The following is a 15,732-nucleotide window of genomic DNA, read 5'->3' as shown; positions in this document are numbered from 1 at the left end:
GAAAATATGAAGACTAAAGTTTACAGAGAGGGAAAACTAAGTGCTTGATGAAGTTCAGCCAGCGGGTATGAACATAGTTTTGTATCATGGATATTGGGTAATAGTATTTTGATTTTATCATCGTCAAAGATGTGAAGGGGGGGGGGGGGGGTCGTCTTTGTCATCCTTGAGAACGGCATTTTTATTGTGTTTATTGATTGGTATTATTCTTTGATGGTTAATACCTTTACAGTGCATACTTGCATGTTAATTTGTATTCTGTGTACATGCACATGCCCCCTTCCTCAACCCTTAATTTAATTGAATCTAAATTAATGTCAAAGAGTCTGTCTCACCACTTAATCATCTATTAAAGCTTAAAGCCAATCATCCAAACATTAAGCTTGTTCTGTAGGTTAGCCCACTTCACATGGGCACATTCATCCTTTAATATGTGAGAACATTAATTGAATACAAAAAGGTCTTATGCTTTTCATTTGTTATCCAAAATAAGAGTACTTTATGCAAATTTCATAGATGTTTACTTTTATTTGATGGGAATGCTATTAAATGATCAAAATGCAGATATTCAGATTCAGTCATGACAACTGTCAGTGATTTGTGCACCTTTGTGCTTGTGAGGTATGGTGTTATATTCTGAATTTACATCTCATCTGGTTGGAGCCACAAGGACATTAACTCATTTTTTTTTTTAAATAGAGTTATAATGCCCTTCTTGTTCACAAATGAAATGCAAAATTGCAAAGATTGAGACATCATGACATAATTCTTTTTCATAGATACACTGAAATTGCAAAGATTGAGACATGACATAATTCTTTTTCACAGATACACTGAAATTGCAAAGATTGAGGCATCATGAAGTAATTCTTTTTCACAGATACACTGAAATTGCAAAGATTGAGACATCATGACGTAATTCTTGTTCACAGATACACTGAAATTGCAAAGATTGAGGCATCATGATGTAATTCCTTTTTATAGATACACTATGTAATATCCCCTTGCCTCATTTGACAACACCTGTATTTACATGTAGTTATCCTCCTAGAGCAAGAAGAGTGCTATCTCATATCCCTCAACATTGAGTTTATCACCTTTTTGCGCTCAACATGCAATGTGTGCCCAAGTGCATGTTGACATACTTTTTCTAATGAGGGCAAGAAAACATGTTTTCTACCATACATGTACGTGTTTCACATCCTCTCTGTGCATCTGTTCAAACTGTGTTCCTTCTGGTATTCTGTTTGCATCGATCTTTGTTCTTTGAACCGTAAATGTTATAAAGACCCTCCCCCTCCCTCCCATTAAAAATAATATAATGAGCATTTTTAGCATTTGTTTTCAGCAATCTACCTTTATAATGCGTGTCATCACAAACCCAGACAAAATTAATGGTCCTGTCTCATATTATAGTGGCCTTTACAATTTGAGCTTATAAATTTGCCGTAATTAGATATCGTATATATATGAATTTATTGCTATATAAACCCAGAGTATTATCATTATTATATCTGGATGTTTGGTATTTGATTGGTAGTTTCTACAATATCAGTAACACATGAAGTGAAATAAGGTCATAGTATAGCTAAAGCTAACAAATTAAATGCAATCTTTTAATGTATATAATCTTTGATGCAGGGAATCTGAAACCATGTTTATTCTTAACTTGCAGTATCTCCCTTCTATGTTTAATATTAGATTACAGCCATCAGAAAGACTCTTTCTACATTGGAGTTGATAAAGTCCGAACCCGTCCCACATCTTAACAGTGTTCTTATTTTCTTATGCGGTGTATAGTCCCGGGTCTTGAGAAATCACTTTCAATCTTATTAATTAATCACTGTCTGAGTTTCTCATGAACCAGGGATAATAAATGTCAAAGTGCTATTAGCGGTCATGCAGAGCGGTTTCGAGACAAGATTTATTGCTCATAATGAACTAGACATTTAAAGTGGTACATACCATCTGTAATGATGTGATAATCTTTTTCATTGTAATTTAGTTTAGTTTTATTGGTAATCAGAGGACAGTAGGAAATGGATACTTAAGAATGGATAGGGTATATTATTAGAATTACCAAATAATGAAATGGGAGATATCTGCTAATGATGGAAGGTGATAATTAATAGTTATCAGCTCCTGTCAGTAGCTATTATAAGACTGAGAACGGGAAGAAGGAATGTTCCCTAATTCCAAATCATTTCATTCAACCATCTTTGCAGTAGTGTAAATGAAAGGTTTATATATATATATATATATATGATTCCAAGAATACATTCATTGTGCACCAATATGGACCAAAGTTAATAGTATGTGCACAAATTCTCCTGACACACACACATAATGTACATGTAATAAATTGTATAAAGCAGACCAGTACACATGTACAGTATACATGTTAACATATTACTCCTACATAATCATGTCCTACTTAAATTGAAAGTTGTAATAGATGTACTATTAAAGGTACTCTATACCATAGTAGCCTACAGTGTTTTGAAAATTGATGTGTCGAGTGGAGGAAAATATCGTCGATTGATTTCAGCCTGATTTCAATGTGAACTGCAATACCATACAGCGGGAATTTATAATAGAGACATTGTAGCTATTACATTGTGACATTGATCTCTTATATTACAGGTAATATCTCTTACCAATTATTCCACATCTTCATCGGACAGCATTTTATACAAGACTCCCAGATTCTAGGATTGTTGGCTTGGGGGGGGGGGGGGAGGGAATGTATTATGAATATTCTTTTTTCTTTTTGTAGCAGTAGCTTTGTGTCACATGATGAATTAAGTCAACTTACATTTCATTAACTGAGAGCTAGAAGGACGTTGAGTTTTATCATTTTACACAGAGTTAATTCCCTTCTTGTTCTCAACTGACGATTAATTGTTTGGATTCAAGGATAACAATTGTTGGCAGTGTTAATGAGGTTTATGTATTATCTGAGATTACAGTGTGTACCTGCATAAATATTGAAGGTTAAAGTCAGAAGAAATGATATCGTTTGTGAGATATATATATTTCGAATTTCATGCTTAGGAAGTGCAGTATTGGATATCCCTTTGATGAGTTAACATCGGAAGGCTAAAGAATCATTCATAAAGGTCACAACCTTTTCTGCATTTCCAGGCAATTAAGCACCGATTCCGGGACAAATAATCATTATTTTACATCCTTTTTCCCCCTTTTTGTGCAGTCTGATGGTGAAGACTGCGGCAGACTGACCCTCGACTCACTGCATAGCCCCAAACCAAAGAGCGCTGGATTCGCCACATCCTTACCCCGCGGTTTCAAACTAGCCCGCCCCCTCTCCATCGATGAGAGTCGCTATGTCAGGCGCGGTAGTCTGGGAGCAGCAATGATGGGACCGTTCCACTTGAGCGTAGGGAGTTCCACCGGCTATCAGTCAAGTACAACCAATGCCTTGACCTTAGGAGGGGATTCTGGTAGCAATCTTACCAGGATGAGGCCTCTGCTAGGCCAGTCTGCACCTTCACTATCAGCTAGTTTGGTGAGTAGCAAGAAAATTGATCTCTTCACATTTGAATGTCCCATTTGCAGGAGACGCTCTACTGGTCCTAAGCAACTTTGATTCCACATTTGCACATAAGTATACACGTATGGTTGGGATTATTTCTAAGGTTGTAGTTGTAGTTAGGGTTAGGTTTAATGTTTGAATTAGCACTACCATACACTGTAAGCCTAACTTCTTATACTCCTAAAGGCTTGTTCACATATACTATGGTAACCCACCGCAGTATACTGTGCCGCATGTGAACAAGGCCAAATGGTGTAAACTACAGAAAGAATTGTGTTAGCAAGTAAGACCAATAGGGCATAGGACCAGTAGGTTGTAAACCATCCCTACATATTTTGTGCCACAATGTAATCTCTGGCATGCAACATCTACGTTTCTTACTTAAATCAAATTAACTACTTTTCGTGTGTGTATTAGCAAACCTACATGTACATGAATAAGTATTCTTTAATGCTTAAGTTGTAAAAGCATGTAAAAGTGATTTTTCTACCCTTTTAACAAAGCCAAATATCATCCAATTTTGAGAAACTGTAGTGTGGTTATGCTGATTTATTCTGTGGTTTTCAGATGCTTGATGTTGTCAGAAAAAGCATAATGGTATTGAAGGAAGAATAATTGCAAGGATCAAGCAGATGTTGCAACAATAATTCATTTTCATGGGACCATGACAATTTATGTTGTCTTCAAAAATGAATAAAAAAAGACAAATGTACTTTCAATTGCACCAATTTGCAGGAATTCCTACAGAATTTCATCCCTGTTATTGAAATTAAATCTGCTTAAATTAACTCTCTTCACTATTTACATGGTGACTTAGAGATTTATATATATAATATATAGTTTATTTTTGCTTGCAAGGTAAAGAAAAGATCTTCTTTTCCCCCTTCACATCTTCCTTTTGGGGTTAGTATGTATTCATTGTAGATGTATACATGTGCTGTAGGAACATGTTTTGAGTAACACCCATCATCTTCATTATTGTCATCTTCATCATCTTCATCATGATAAATGGCATCAGCTGATAATTTCTTTGACAAATAACAACCACATCTTTAATAACAAATTTCTTTTGTCGTCTGAGTTTTGAATTTTGTAAGATTAGAAAAAAGAATTATTTGACTAGTTAAACTTCCACTTACATGTATAACAACAAGAGAGATGCAATCAAACAAACAACATAACAAACAAGCATATGAATAGGACACTGATTGAGTACTTTTTATGGTACGTGTAAACTGATATACATGTACAGTGGCCAGGGAAAATATTAATATCTATTTTTTTTTGGGGGGGGGGGGCTACTTTTCAAGCTCCCTTGCATAAAAATAACACTCTAAAATTTGTTTTGCATTGAACTCTATGCAAATTTATGGGGGCTCTTTTCTGATTTTCGGAGGCTCTTTTGGGCATTTTGGGGGCTATTCGCCCCGAGCCCCGTGTATTTTTTCACTGACAGCGGCTGATACCTTACCCTAACTCAAATTACAGTAACATTTCATGAGATTTATCCTATAATTGTACATGAGAAATGTCTGCATAGATGTTAAATGTTGGTGATACGATGGGACAAGGAGCTCTAACCACGAGAACATAATCTTTTTCCCCTGAATGTTTTATTTCACCATAACCTATTTAGATTCTATGTTTATTGCAGCTGAGTATGTCTCAAGTTTAGGATGTCTTCTGTTTCAAATAGTTGTGTCGGGTTTTTAGGTGTACCGTCAGTATTTGAGGTCTGTTTTTAAAAGACTGGCTATGTCCTTCCCTGCATCTTCTATGTTATGCTTATCTCATCTCAATGACATTAATGTGAGGATTATAAATTACCAATCAGACATGACCATGTAGACCATACAGGAAGGAACATGATCAACATGGACACACACTCCTATCAATGTCATTGTAATGTAAACAGTCTATGATTGCCAACCTTTCCTGAAAAGTAATGGTCCTATAACACAACCTTGAGGTCATGCAAACTGTTAAATACAAATGCTCAGGTACAGATATTTACCATACATGTTCATATCATCCTACAGAATTTGTGACAAATTCTTTTTCCATATGATTAACTACATTTCATCTGTGCAGAGCCACAAGGTGCTATGTGATACAGCATTTGAATCAATGCCCTTCTTGCTCAGAACAGATGATTAACATGTATTTTTTCTGTTGAGAGCTATAAAAAAAAGTGTTTACTATTGACTCTCACATAGTATTCTTATAAGTCCATAAATTATCTTTACCTTCTGTCTGTCCTTCTGTGACCATCCTATCTGTGGATTATCTTGAAGGGATCTGTTTAATAGCTGTTTAATGTTTCATGTCTCCATCTATCCATCCTTTAACCTTACCTAATGTTGATTTTCATTTATCTGTCCTTCTATCTGTATGTAATTATTTGTCCGTCTGGCTGTCCTGTTATCAATATTTGTTTTTCCTTTTCGCAATTTTGCAATTCAAGCATCAACATGTATTGTACATTGACTTCAGTGTGTCTGTGGCTGTACATCATGTCCCAGTAATGATATTTTTTCTTCATCAATCTCATATTAGCTCATTTATGAAAATGAAACATTGTATTGTGAAATCTATTGGGAAAAAATGAACATGACAAAACATCAATGAAATTCCATCACGATAGAAGTAGTTCTGATTGTTATTACTGGTCATTGCAACACTTCCTATCCCTATCACAAATGGGAAATCCTCAGGATATGGTTTTTCCCTCCATCTGATAATGGTCTTATCTGTTGAGAGCCAGAAGGGTGTTCACTGTAGTACTCTCCATAGACGGAACTCCCTTCTGTCTCTCAGTAAATGATAATGACATTATATAGTTTCCTTCAGTGTGGAAAGTTATCTCCATATTTTTTCCTCCGATTCCATTCACCTTACTTTCAACCTTGGTTTCCTGTGGGAATATTACAGGCTAATGTGCAATGCGTGTGAAAGACCATTTAGTGTTATTCTTTACATTTATTTTGAGCTATGACATAAGAAAATGAATCGAACCATTAGGAGTGGTATGTTTCAAACAAATAAAGGAAAATATGGAGTGCAGTATTGGTAAATAGAAGGAGAAATGAAAAATAAATACATCTTCTTAATGTGATTTGTAATCCACTAAGAAGTCAAACATATCCCAAATAAATAATTTTTTTAAAACAAAACTTTGTGATCTCCATTTCGTTTTCATGGAGAATTCTAAATTTTACCAGAATTCAAGGCTGTAGAAATATTGACTAACATCCTAACTTTGAATTTAAGTTAAAATGCTAAAAGAGTTGATTGATTTCTTTAAATCATATTGATCTACATGTATAATCCATGTGTGTGGATGACTACAGTGGCTACATGACAAGATATTTTAGTTGCAAATCAAGTAATCACTTTTTCCGCTTTTGTTTGATTTTCAGAAGGAGTTGTCACTAGTACGGAGAGGGAGGTAAGTTCTGTTTGACTTTTTTCAGGTTTTTCTTTTATTATTTCTATTAGCTGGGGGAAAATAAATGTAATTTATTGAGGAAAATAGTTTGCATTTAAACTGATTTTTATAAGAATAATGGTAAATTTCTGCATCTTCTGTTGACAATATGTGTTGGCATTAGAGTGAGAAAGAGAGAGAGAGAGTGGGAGAGGGGTGGATAGAGAGAAAAAGAGTGAGAGAGAAAGAGAGAGAGAGCGTGAGAGAGAGGGAGAGCGAGCAAGAACAGGGGAGAGAATGGATAGCGTGTGGAAGAGAAAAGAGAGAGTGGGATTCTGCCCAAAGGACACAAAGCTATTCCTCGAAAGTCAGAGCAAAAAAATTAAACCTATTCCCACTTTACTCTTAAAAGTTGAGTTTGAATTCTGACGCAAATTCATAAATCTGCCTTACGTTTCATTGGGAATTTAAAAAAAACAAGAAATATAGAAAACTCTTGTTTGTTGATTCATTAGTGGACTTCCTTTCTGCCTCAGCATATCTAGAAATCTGGCGGCATGATTACAGTTAAGACCAAACCCATGCTCATTTACAAGACTCTTCAGAATCAAGTCGAATGAGTCCCTTGAAATTTGGAAACTCTCCTTTTTCTCTCTCGCTGCTGACGTCACAAAAAGCTGTAAATGTCATACTTATCGTGAAAAGCTGAGAAGAAAAATCAACAGAAATGACCAGGGACAGCTACGCTATAGATTTTTTTCTTCCCATGAATGACAAAAGTGGGAGAAAAAAGGCGAGAGATATGTAAAAATGAAAGAAAAGAGGTCAAGAGAGAAAGAGAAAAGATATGTGTGAAGACGAGAAACGAGCTGCATTTATTGTGAGAAATGGAAGTAACTCTATGTTTTTGTTGCCTTCGATGCATTGTCTCTTTACATGTCAGGCATTGAATGTACTTCATTGTGCGCTTTTGCGATGCTAAGAAATTGTATAAGCAGAGTTGTTTTCATCCATTAGTGCACAAAAAGGCTTGGAATAATTTGCCTGTCTTGGTCATGTTGGAGACCATTCTGTGACTTCTGAAAATCTCACATTGCTGCGGGTTCTCTTACATGGAACTAAAATCTATATCAAAATCTCTCAGAAACGTGCAAGTTCATCCTAAGACCAGAAAAGGAGCAATTTATTATTTGTGTCGGTTGACCAACTTGACCTACATGCTTGATGATTTCATTGTGTAGGGCTCTATTTGCATGAACTAGGGACACCCCCTTCACAGAATCTTCAACGGTTAAAAATTGATTCAGGAAGCGATACCGTGGATATTTCCTACCTTTTTCTCTGATGGATCAAAAGTGATGAAATGCCTATTGACGTTGGTTAGTTTTGACTTCAATAACATATCAATGAAATGATGTAGCTCTTGATTACAAAAAAAATGATGATCATCTGTATTCAAGGGATGAAATCTACTTCGGAAGATGGAACGTTCATATTCTTGAGTATCCATGGTGATGAGGCGATGTCATCTTTGAACACAGCTGCTAGCTGATTTGAATGAATCTCTTGAAAGAAGTGAAAATGATTAGCTGTTCTTTGTGCAGTCAATACAATGAAAACAATTGAAGGAAGTGTTTCCAAAGAGCTGGCATTATTTATAAGATTTCCTTACAAATAATGAGCTTGAAGGTGCTCTTTATTAATCTCATGAATGTGAAAAAAAATTCTGCATAGAGTGAACACACATTCAAGTCCAGTTTTAATGATTTTATACAGTTATTAACAGACTCTAGAACACCATGAAATTTCCACTGCGAAATTTTTCAAAAGAATTATCTGCTGATTCCACAGGAGCAATGTATAACGAGTCTAAAGAAAATGATGTTTTCATTGCTGAAAGTATGGAAGAAACTCTTCATTGTATTGAAATGTTTTCATCATCAATCCAACACCTTATGACTTGACTTGAAGTACATGTCCATATCTGAAAGCCAGAGGCCTAATTATTCAAAGAAACAGTCAAGAGGCTCTCATTATCATATCAACCGTCATGGTTTTCTTGGAACAATTAATGTCTCAATGGGAAACAAAATACTGAAAAAGAAAAAAACTGAAGGCTGAAGACTTTTTTGTGGTGATGAAAAGAGAGAAGATGTTTTAATGATATCTCAGGAGGGCGACACCTAGAGGACGAGATATCTTTGTTTTTTAACCTCAAGGTGTTTCCTTACGTTACCAAGATGGATGTGACCATGCTCTTCCGTTTCATGTACGTATTCTCTTTCAAAAACATCTTCCATCTTGCTGCATATCCTCATGAATATTCATGAACCCAAGTTTATGTTTTTATCTACGTGCAGTTTATTGGTTGCACCTATCAAAAAAAGTACTAAATAACAAAGATAGAAGAGATTTAAGGATTATGCATGAAAATGCATGTTTCAGTTCAGATTAAATGGATATCATTGGATTCAATCATTGACATTCTTTGAAATTTAGATGATGGAAATATCTAGAACAAGTTCACCATTAAAATATTGAAGCATGCGCACTAAGGCCTACATGTATATGTGGTCTGTCACGTCATGGAATACCTGTAGTTTGTGTTGCATTTTCCCCAAATTTGAGTCTAAACACACAATTGTACGGGAGGTATACAGCCTTTTGAATATGGCTCTGAATTTATAATTATTATTGAAGTGAAACTGAAACCTATATCAGGGTGGCTTTATGGCTATTTTAGATGTGAATAAAAGGATAGGATATAGTATAAAAAGGGGAAGGGGCCGTATGGAGGAAGGGAGAGGGAAGGGAAAGAAAGGGGGAAAGGGAGGGCTTGCCAAATATGGTTCAAATCGTTGTAGGATGACCTTACCTTCTAAAGTGAAACAGAGAAAATGATTACAGAGAAATTTGGATTGTGTGTCTTTTCCTTTTGGCATTCTGTCCATTTTCACTGGCCTCATTTTTTTAGGGTCACTGATGATATTTGAAATGTAAAGCTTTGCAAAGTCCAAGAACACAGCTTCCAATATTAAAACACTTTGATGGGGTTGCATTTATGGTGAATGCCAATGGGAAGCAAAGAGCTATAGAGTATCTGTATTTTTATTCCTGTATTCAGGTAGAGTTGGTGGTCTGTGATAATGGTGCTCAGAGCAGACCAGTCACACAACATTTAACTTTAGAATGAGAATTAAACGCATGTCAGCTATTGTTATAATACACACGGCAGAGATAAACGCTTCCATGTGAAGACTTAATGGTTGTTTGTTTTAAGTTTGTTTAGTTATGGAGTTGGTTGAAAGAATAGAGTCGAGCTTTTTTTACATCCATTAACCATTGTAAGTCAACAATCTTTGTCAGTCAAAGCTGAGAAGACAGCTTACAGTATCATAGTTTTTTTTTCTTCAAGTGCTTTCTCTACTTTGAACCAAACTTATTGTAAGTACCTGACAGGAAGCATAAATTAAGGCAAAGGAAGTAGGCCAAAAGAAAGCAAACAGAAGATCAAAGAATAACAAACCAAGATCATTGACAATGGCAAGTTTCCAAAAAGACACTTAGTGGGACATCTTACTAATATGACTTGTGCAGGTCACTTTTTCCAGATCAGTTGAGTCAGGAATTGTAGAGGTCAACTCAATCTTATGCACAAAATGAATTGCTTGTAAACTTCCATTGCAGGACAAATTCTGTTTAATTCCCATTCATATGCACAATTCACATGGGTAGGTTTGAAATACATGACAAATGTTTAAAAAGTATAATGAACAAAATAAAGGAATTAACAATTTAAAAGGGTTGGGAACAACTTTCCAAAGATTACATATCTTAGCTCCTTCTTTATAGCAGCAGTGTATACAAAATTGTTTTCATGATACCTGTGTTATGTAAGTCCTTTGAACCCCTGATCTGGACTCCTTTCCGATTTAATAATTTCACATGTTTGGGAGCCAAATTTGGAGGTTGTTAAATTCTCTGTATAATAATTCCAACTCCACCATTTCTGAATACACTGCATGAGCCTTATGAAAGCCAAATTTGGTAGTCCCGCTTCAGCTCAACATTGGATGTAAACTTCATGAGATGTATGTCCTTCCTCTCATCTCTCTCTCTCTTAAAGGACATTTAATATTGACTGTCTACTTTGGCCTTGAACTTGCCCTTTCATGGATGGGCCAATACGTCACCCAATTTCATGCCGGCACTCTGATGAGAAATGCCCAATTTGTAGAGAGATGTGCACTGTATACTGCTATCTTATTAGAAGGATCCCATGCAGTAAATGACAAACAGTTTCTGAGCACTATCAGACTTTGGGACATTCAAGTAGCATAATAGCTCTCTATATCATTGCATATGTCTACTAAAGTGTCATCTCGGATGGATATGATTTCCGCCAGCTGGTCTCACATTTCATGATTTTATAGCTCGCTTCAAGACCTTGTCACGCATGAAAATTCTGCAAAATTTGTGCTGGTAGAGCTCTATCCTTGGTTTTAAAAAAAAATTAATGGTGACATATCAAATATTGACAAATTTATTTTTAGTTATTATTTTTTATTTTATTGTTGAACATGCTATCTACATTTTTTGTTTACCCTCTCTCTCTCTCTCTCTCATTTGATTTTGGGGGGTGTGCTTCATTCTCAGAATTTGATTAATCTTGAAGAGAACAAGTTTTATATTTGGAGCTATATTAAAAGGCATTAACTCATATTTTATTCAGAGTTAAGACCCTTTGGGGCTTTAAACAAATGAAGCAATGAAATCTTGAAGTTCCAATCTACAAATTATTAAATGAAGAACCTTTTTTTCTTGCAATTACAGAGCCCTTCTCTATTTTTTTAAGTGAGGTATACGGTTGAATTACACAATAATAATAGACTTGAAAAAGACCAGTTGAAAAAAGGGAAAAGGCTGTCTTTATTATTGTCATGTTATAGCAATCGTAAAGCTAAAGAGAAATCATTATTTTAGCCTTATCATGTTTATGTTGTTGTGATGGAAGGGGTATTAATTAGCCGGATATCAATGCGGTAGTTGTATATCCACCTGGATCTACTAAACAACAGCTGTTCATCCTCAATTGGCAGTAGTATTATCATCTGGCATTGATACAGTTACATGTATCAAAGGGATGTACAAATAAATCTGATAGGACTGCAGTTTGTACACATATCCTGTATCAATTTGATGTGGTCCTTTCGACCTGTTTCCTTTAGAAATAAGCAGATTAGATGAAAATCTATAAGCCTTTACTGGTATCAGCCATTTATCATTGAAATTCTCACTGCCCCCCCCCCTCCATCTTTCATTTGCTTGTTTTCCTAATCTTTGTTATACCCATTTTTGTCATACGTTATATGACGTCAAAGTAGAAATATTGTGAAGCACCTCAGATATGTGAGCTAGAAGGATAGTAACAAAAACTAACAATGGATTAAAGAATAGGAGTTAATGTCTTTTTGGCTTTCAGCAGAAGATATATGAACTTATGAAGATGATGTAAGTAGCACTTTCATCAGCCAAATGACAGCGACATTTTTTGTGGTTCTGATCAAGAGTGCATGATATGATCTCCATTTAAGTAATGTGTCCTGGCACTCAGTAGAATGTGAATGTCATTCACGTTTCTGATCAGGGAACTAAAGAGAAAGAGGCGCGAAGCTCTGAGACATTTAATCCTGAGGTAGCTTCTTATTATTATTTTCGCTGGCTGTTATTTTACTTAAAGTTAAGAGCATCTATAATAATTCATACAAATGAATGGAATTGAATGAAATGAATAAAGTTGTTAGGAGTTATAATGATTATAAAAATCAATTCCAGATGATACTAGAGTTGGTCAAGATGGCTGGTGGATCTTCTTTAGATGTGAAACTGTTTTCCGCAGACCAATTCACTTTCTCCTTAATTAGCCGGCTATCACCTACCACAACCTGATACTGATCAGTAACCAAAGGATGACTTCAATTATTATCTCTGTCTATCAGAAATAATGTGCATGTATCAGAGAGGGTTGTGCAATGTAATGGAAACTTGGTTGAGATAAACCAATTGATAGGAAAGCCAACTCGCAGCCATTTCTGCTAATTAGACTTGGTGGGGCCCCTAGGGGTTAGGGAGAAGGTTGTTTACTTCTTACAGGGTCTGGAAAGCATGCTTGCTTGCCTGGAGGACTCCTGGTTACCTCTTTCACACTTCAGCTTGAACTGGTGCACAGCCGAATCATATATGTAGATTAAAGTTAGTCTTCTTATACTCACAATACTAGATATTATATTAGACTGTCTGGAAAGCATGCTTGCTTCCCTGGAGGACTCCCAGTTACCTCTTTCACACTTCAGCTAGAACTGCATGGTGCAGCCAAATCATAAGTGCAGATTAAAGTTAAGTTAGTCTTCATATGACCACAATGCTATATATCACATACTCATTTATAATGTTAATCGTATCAGAGACTACTTAGATTGAAATACATGACACAATTATAATTATTTTTAAGCTTGGCTATAGTCAGGCTGGACTATTGTGGATGTTGACTCTGGTGGATGCTTGCTTGGGGGTATCAGCAAGCAGGATTTGGGCAGACTTCAACTTCTCCAGAAAAGTGTATTCTACTTATTAAATCTGGAAAAACTGAAACGGTCCCATGCTATCCCATTATTAAATTATACACTGGCCTCCAGTTACTGACAGAATTCAATACCAGATACTTGTTCAAACTTTAAAAGCCATGTCAACCACTCTTCCTCATCATAACTCCTCACTCTTTCAGCACCCAAGAACATCATATTCTCTACGAACTACACCAGCTTCTGTACACCAGAATTAATACCTCATATTCTATGCATATTTAGCCAGTGTGTACGCAAAATTATACTCAAGTAATTACATATATCTCTGAATTTTTATTTGAAGAAGAAAACAATTCACTTGACATTTGTTTTCACAACTGTTTTTCCTGTCTAACTGTTGCATCGTTATTAACTGTCTTTCATTTCAAAATGCGAGATAATTGCAGCATCCCATTAATTTTGACCCTCTCCCTCCATCTAGCTGTCCCATTCCTTCGCCTGATCAGACGAGTGTCTCCAGAATGTCCGACATAGAGCGCGTTTATCTAGGCTTGCCACTAGATATGTACATATCGTACCCCACTATCGAACCCCACTATCATACCCCACTATACGATCGTGATTTGCGGGATGTCGCGTTTATCTACTCTTCACGATTCAAAATAAAGGCCTTGTGTCTGCCCAGCTGTTTTGACCCGGGAAGCAGACAGTTTCTAGGAGGTCAAATTCACACACATGCTTGTACACAACACCTGTGTGGTCCTATTTGTATGTGACGTTCAAAACAGCTTTGCGTTTATCGACCTCTCAGAAACGTGATTCTGGCTGTATGTCACATACAAAACGCACCTTTTTGCGTCTTTTGATATGCCCATATCTAAAGACGTTTGAAAAAGGCTTTGCGTTTATCTACTTCTAAATTTGCCTGAAAGACGTTTGAGAAACCTGATTCTAGCCAAAAATTTCCTAGATAAACGCAACCATAGGCCTCTGAGCTTAGTGTTTTGATTGGCAACAACAAAATATGATTAGTAATGGCCAGGATTTGGATGGCTGATTGCCATCATCGGGCATAAATTTTAAGATAATCAAACATGCTCTTGTAGCACTGTCACTGCTATGTGGAAAATTACTTACTACAAGATATGCATCATATAAGGCTTGTTCAGATATGGCATGGTATACCGCCAAAAGCTGCCACGCATTTTGAACATGTAAATTAATGGCAACTGCGCGCAAAAAGGTACTCGCGCATACTCACTGAGCTCTACATTATAAGATACAGAAACGTGAAGGGTATTACAATTTGCATCATCACTTTAAAACACCACTGCGATTTTGCCTAACAAGCCTTTAGAAAATAGACGTTGGTTTTAGTATGCTTCATGTGGATAATGGGGAAATAGAACTTTTGTTAATTCAGGTAGGAGGTAGATGAATAAATAATTATATTGGTGACTAAAGAGGCTTGGAGAGAGAGAGAGCGAGACCTCTGTCACTGAAAGCTATGTCATGTGACCCAGTGGCACAGAATCATTAGTAAGTTGCCAATTTTGTTTAGGTGTCTTTGTCTGTTTTTCATTACTTATTGTTACTATGTATTTTCAGGGGAGTCATGCTATCAAGCTCTGTTTATTTTGTCAGCACGCCTGTTTGGTGTAATAATTATATTTGCCTTAGCAGCCAACCCATTCTTTTGTTGTAAATTTTGTGATGATTCATCGTCAAATAATTTGTAAACATAAAAAAGGAAAAATAGGTAGTCCAGCAAAAATGAATAAAGAGGATCAAAATTGAATCAAAAGGCTTCTTTTAAATAAAAGGTGTTAGAGATTGCTCTTAATTAGTTTAACAAGGTGCATGTAATTAAGTGAGTGCTAAGAATCTCTTGTTTCAGAAGAAACACAATACTACCAACAACAATAAACAAACAAAATCTGGCCAATTATTAGTGGTTTTTACCCTAAATGTTATGTCACATTTGATACAAAAAATGATTGTCTGAAGTCTTTGATTATGCCTGAAAAGAGGGTGCACTGAATAAGTCTGAAATAAAACCAAGTATTAACGTCCAACTACAGTTTAACACAATACAGTGCAACTGAATGATATTCAATTTGAAGTATACCTTTAATGTCCCAATGCCTTGGGCTAGATATTTTCATATC

General features: G+C 35.9%; 1 protein-coding gene across 7 annotated transcripts in view; it reads left to right on the top strand.

Annotated features, from left to right (window-relative positions):
* Positions 1 to 15,732, top strand: part of LOC115918733 (microtubule-associated serine/threonine-protein kinase 1-like) — a 66,173-nt gene that overhangs the window by 17,031 nt on the left and 33,410 nt on the right. For 5 of the 7 annotated variants that reach the window (XM_030988521.1, XM_030988482.1, XM_030988478.1 and 2 more), the window contains exons 2-3: positions 3,212 to 3,526; positions 6,973 to 7,001. In XM_030988521.1, coding sequence (XP_030844381.1) covers positions 3,212 to 3,526; positions 6,973 to 7,001 — 344 coding nt within the window. The remainder of the gene's footprint in view (positions 1 to 3,211; positions 3,527 to 6,972; positions 7,002 to 15,732) is intronic. The other 2 variants (XM_030988498.1, XM_030988491.1) reach the window with 1 other exon arrangement.

The sequence above is a fragment of the Strongylocentrotus purpuratus genome, unplaced genomic scaffold, assembly GCF_000002235.5.
Source record: "Strongylocentrotus purpuratus isolate Spur 01 unplaced genomic scaffold, Spur_5.0 spur5_contig_840, whole genome shotgun sequence".
Taxonomy (NCBI): Eukaryota; Metazoa; Echinodermata; class Echinoidea; order Camarodonta; family Strongylocentrotidae; genus Strongylocentrotus; species Strongylocentrotus purpuratus.
Note: the sequence above shows the minus strand (reverse complement) of the source record. Positions and strands in the feature narration are given on the sequence as shown.